The sequence below is a fragment of the Quercus suber genome, unplaced genomic scaffold, assembly GCF_002906115.3.
Source record: "Quercus suber isolate HL8 unplaced genomic scaffold, Cork oak 2.0 scaffold_605, whole genome shotgun sequence".
In the NCBI taxonomy this organism is placed as follows: Eukaryota; Viridiplantae; Streptophyta; class Magnoliopsida; order Fagales; family Fagaceae; genus Quercus; species Quercus suber.
In genome coordinates this window covers 200079-205055 of record NW_027070048.1, presented here as the reverse complement: position 1 = coordinate 205055, position 4977 = coordinate 200079, and the positions used below count along the sequence as shown (strand labels likewise).

General features: G+C 34.3%; 1 protein-coding gene across 1 annotated transcript; it reads left to right on the top strand.

Moving 5' to 3' along the window:
- Window positions 1-256: 256 nt before the first annotated feature.
- Window positions 257-2015, top strand: LOC136063988 (transcription factor bHLH93-like). The gene is made up of 4 exons (XM_065765066.1): window positions 257-945; window positions 1142-1312; window positions 1408-1575; window positions 1671-2015. Exons 1-4 carry the CDS (start codon window positions 364-366, stop codon window positions 1755-1757), a joined length of 1008 nt encoding a protein of 335 aa, XP_065621138.1. The 5' UTR covers window positions 257-363; the 3' UTR covers window positions 1758-2015.
- The last annotated feature ends 2962 nt before the right edge of the window (window positions 2016-4977 follow it).

The window sequence follows — 4977 nt, the reverse complement described above, 5'->3', positions numbered from 1 at the left end:
AAAAGATATTAATCAACCTAGAGAGATTTAATATATAAAAAAAAAAAAAAATCAACCTAAAGAGAGAGAGAGAGAGAGAGAGAGAGAGAGAGAAAGAAAGGTACCAAAAGTAGATTCCATTTCCATCTGAGGCTAGCTCTAGGTGCTACTACATACAAAACTCACTATAATGAACACAAGGCATTTTTTTTATGAAAAATGGACCCAGGCTTATAATAAAATGTTTTTATATATACCCTTCAACTTGGTGCGGCTTCGTGCTATTAATAAGTCTCTCTTTCTCACTAAGACTCTCTCTTGGAGGACTATTTCTTTCACCACTTTATAGTAAGATCTGTGTTTGAGAGAGAGGGAGAGAGATAGATGGAGCTCACACAACATGGTTTCTTGGAGGAGTTGCTGGCTCCAAGAAGAGACACTTGGAGTGCTTTTTCTAATGGAGTGAACGAGTTGTTCCCTAATGGGTGGAACTTCGATGCCATAGAAGAGAACCCAGTTCTGGCTACTCCAACAGCTCCTCCATTTCTAGGATTCTCCACACCAACAGGACCCAGCTTTGAATGTCCTTTTAGTGACCAAGCTTACCCTTTTCTTGATGGATTCACAGAGATTGAAACATCATACTCAAAGAATGAAAAACCACTCCCATTTCTATCCCAAGAAGATTATCCATCGATGGTGGAGGATGAAGAGCTTGGTTTTCTTGGCTGTGAAAATCTCAGTTTGCAAGAGAGAAATAGTTCTGGCTGCAAAGTTGAGATGGAAGTCATGGAACAAGCTGCTGATATTCCAGGTTTCAACATGGGTTTCTGCGGAGAGAAAAAGAGTAAGTCTAAGAAGTTAGAAGGGCAGCCCTCAAAGAATCTAATGGCAGAAAGAAGAAGAAGGAAGCGCTTAAATGACCGCCTTTCCATGCTCAGGTCAATAGTTCCTAAGATAAGCAAGGTGATCTAAAATTTTCATCTGTTCTTGTTGTTCCATAAACAGTAAATCTCTTAGTATTTTCTTTCTGAAGTTGGCCAATTCATGTGTGCTGTGTGCATATATATATATAGAAAGAGAGGGAGGGAGAGATACCATTAAAATATAAAATAATTTTCATGATCACTAAGATTAAATTGAAGAATGTGAATGTTAGCAGATGGACAGAACATCTATACTCGGAGACACCATAGATTACATGAAAGAGCTCCTGGAAAGAATTAATAAATTGCAAGAAGAAGAAACGGAAGAGTCTAAAAATCAGCTTAACTTAATGGGCATCTCCAAGGAGCTAAAGCCAAATGAAGTATTGGTGAGAAATTCCCCAAAGGTAATATTTTTTGTCTTGCACTTTTATTACTACCCATTAAGTCCTATATATTACTCAGTTACTGAATTGAATTTTATGCCTCCATGACTTCACAGTTTGATGTGGAGAGGAAAGACATGGATACCCGGATTGGTATATGCTGTGCAGCTAAGCCAGGATTGTTGCTATCAACAGTGCACACCATTGAAGCACTAGGCCTTGAGATTCAACAATGTGTTATAAGCTGCTTCAATGATTTTTCAATGCATGCTTCTTGTTCTGAGGTATATATATACATTGTCTTAGTAAGCGCCTCACATTATTTATTATTACCCTTAGTGTTTTCTAATGTGTATTTGTCAATATATGATGGTGTTAGGGAGCTGAGCAGCAAACATTTGTGAGTTCTGAAGATATAAAGCAAGCATTGTTTAGAAACGCAGGTTATGGAGGAAGATGTCTGTAGAAGAAAAAGATGAAAAAGGATTCTGGATACAAGGCTTGAAGAGATGGGCTTTTAAAGTTGTTCTTCTTCAAGGAATTTTACAAGTGAGAAGTTGTCATAATAATGTCTTCTAAATAAAGTGTCACTCATTTATCTGGTCCATCTCAAAGCAATTATGTATTGTCTACTAGAATTTTTTTTTTCCAAGGATCATTTTGGTCCCTCTCTAACTCAGAATTCTATCAATAAATCAATAACAAAATAGTTTTGTTGAAAATATTTTTAATGGAATTAGAATGTATACATATGTGGAATATATGTACAGAATTTGTTGATTGATTAAAGTTTTTTCTAGGAGCTGAAACAACTGATTATAGATACATATTGCAATATTGGACATAAGCATCCACCATAATTGGCACATTTGGGATGTAAACAATAGTGACCTGTTGTCCCTTAATCTACATAAGAATATGAAGAACACTACTGATAAACAAAATAGAAATCATAATGGCCAAAACAGCAAACTCAATTTGAATGGGCAAAATGGTCGGTAACATGACATACCATGCTAATTAATGGAATGCCATCAAACTATTCTTTCCTATCCTTTTTTTGTTTGATGGGGATATTAGTCTTCCAATGGTAGCTCTAGTTATCACTAACTTCATTTACTAAGTTTCCTGTTAATTGCAGTTCAAAACATTTATGCTCCTTTTGGTAGAGTTGCAGTTTATTTTCAATTTTTAAATAATATTATATGCATTTTAACATACTTTTTTATTCACGCGTATTTCAAAAAAATACAAACAATATTACTTAAATTATTTTACCAAATGAGCCCTTAGGTGGTAAAGGAGTAACCTATTATGGTGAATAAATACAGAGTCTAATAGCTAGGTCTAAGACAGGAGGAATCTAGTTATAGTAGTTTTTTTTTGGTAATTTGATAGAATATAATTTAGAAGAATCTAACTTTTGACATCAGAATCTAGTTTATTATGTATGTGTCTGAGAGAGAGAGAGAGAGAGAGAAGGGTTGTCTATATAGTAGATTTATGTTTCATGTAATACCAGTATACCACAGACGGTGGACCATGAACCAGTTGCAAAAGTGGAGTCCAGTTCAAGAACCAGTACTATGGTTATCAACATGGCACTCGTGTCTAAACTCCAATGAAACTTATTGATTGTGGAGTGGCAGCCATTGAGATATCTGAAAGCAACTAAGCAAACGGAGCAAATCAGAGACAGCAAAGCCAGGACTGAACCAGGCGAGCCGCAAGTTCCAATGTTCTATTCAATTCTTTTAGTACTGTATATCTACTCCATGCTTCTTCTTCTTCTTCTTTTTTCTTTTTTTAGGCTTTTGGTAGGGTAAGTTACTTCATGCTCGGGAAACTTTAAAAAAGAGCCGAAAAAATAAAATAAATAAAAAATAAAAGACAGAAGTGACTTATTAGCAAACTTAATTTCCTTGGTAGTACTTTAATATTCTATTATTAGTACGGTAAGGTTGATTTTAGAAGCAATCCAGGATTGATACTCAGTCATGTAGCAGATTAAGAGTTCTTAAGTAAGCATCTCCACACAAAATAGACCCCCAAAGGAATCCCAAGTAGAATTTTCATCAATGGGCTGTAGCCCAAATGGTTTTTCACACTTAGTGTAGGAAAAATTATATCTTGTTTTGGGTATATACTGTTTCTCTCACAAAAGGTGGGTCCCAATTGTGGGACCTATTTGCTGTGAGAGAGATAATGTATACAAGGGTTGGTTTAGAATTTCATTGTGGCTATTATTTTTCCTCTCTTTTTGTATAGTATGATTATGTATGATCCCCACCTGGTTTGGCAAAATCCTAAATTTTTTTTTCTGAACAACGCTGGCGGGAAATGCCAAATGATTGCTATCCACAAAGCTTTCCTAAAAGTACTACATCTTAAGGTTCAACAGCATGCTACTCAATCTTTTCTCTTAAAAAAAAAAAGGAAAGAAAAAACAGCATGCTTCATAATTTTGATAGTAATGATCAAAGTAAACTTCTTTAAGAGTCTGAAGGGGCTAGAAATAATATATGTGGTTGAAAAGTTGAAAGCCATGTTTGATTTCTTATTCCTTAATCAAAAGAAATCCTGCACAAGGAACTAAAATAGTGCAACCACGACTAACTTGAATCAGATAAGGATTGAAGTTTCATCATTTTACGAAAATTCTAGCATAAGATAAGGACTTTTTGTCCTTTACCAAATACTTAACGACACCATTCATGAACTTTGGAATTATTTTAATTTGGAATGAGAATTATTTAAGCAAAACAGGAACACAGCTAAACAATCCAAACTTATTTTTTAAATTGCAAACTTAACAGCGGAACAAAACTTCAATTGTTACTGTCTTTCTTGTCTTCAAGCCCACAATTGACGCTCCATGCTTAAATTTTGGTTCATAGAATTTAGTTTGTCAAACAAGTAGCCGACATATCCAACCCATCAAAATCGTCTGTAGTCTTTCATATTCCCCATTTAGGTAGGTTAGACCCAAATATACAATGATCCATAAGAAACAATCCAACCCAAATGTGTCGCATCTGAAAATATTATAAATTTAGATTTTTTTTTTAAAAAAAATACTAACAAATTTTTTTATTTACTGGTTGATCAATTTGTTAAAACATATGTGAATCATGTTAGGAACACATATCAATGTAGAATTGGCTAATCCTTCGACAAAACGTACTTTACTTGTAATTTGATAGATTTAGGATGTGATTAATACTTTAAGGAACAAGGTTTCAAGTCTAAATGTTAAAGTCATGTAAATCTGTTCAAGAATCAAGTGAAGAAATGCTAAATTTTAAAGCGCAACAGTTAACTCAACAGATAGCATCTATCGAAATCCAGCTTTTGCCCGATGCTCGAAAGCTGCTCGATAGATACCCTATCTATCGAGATTTAAGAAAATCAGATTTTCAATTTTGATTTCACTCTAATCCATGTATACATGTTTAGGTTTTCTTTTCTTACAGCCCTAAACATATATAAGGATTATTTTAAGGGTTGTCACAGTGAATGCAAGTGAATGCAACTTGATGCAAAGATTTTTCATAAGCATATTGTGACCGAAGACAATTTGTCTTGGTTCATTTTTCTCTTCAAAAAGCTACTTTACAGAGTCTAATAGCTAGGTCTAAGACAGGAGGAATCTAGTTATAGTAGTTTTTTTTTGGTAATTTGATAGA

Bases quoted from the DNA above. Each gene is read 5' to 3' on its own strand.
- LOC136063988 (XM_065765066.1), top strand. From the start codon at position 364: ATGGAGCTCACACAACATGGTTTCTTGGAGGAGTTGCTGGCTCCAAGA. The intron at 946-1,141 runs GTGATCTAAAAT...GAATGTTAGCAG, and splicing joins TAGTTCCTAAGATAAGCAAG to ATGGACAGAACATCTATACT. The intron at 1,313-1,407 runs GTAATATTTTTT...ATGACTTCACAG, and splicing joins TGGTGAGAAATTCCCCAAAG to TTTGATGTGGAGAGGAAAGA.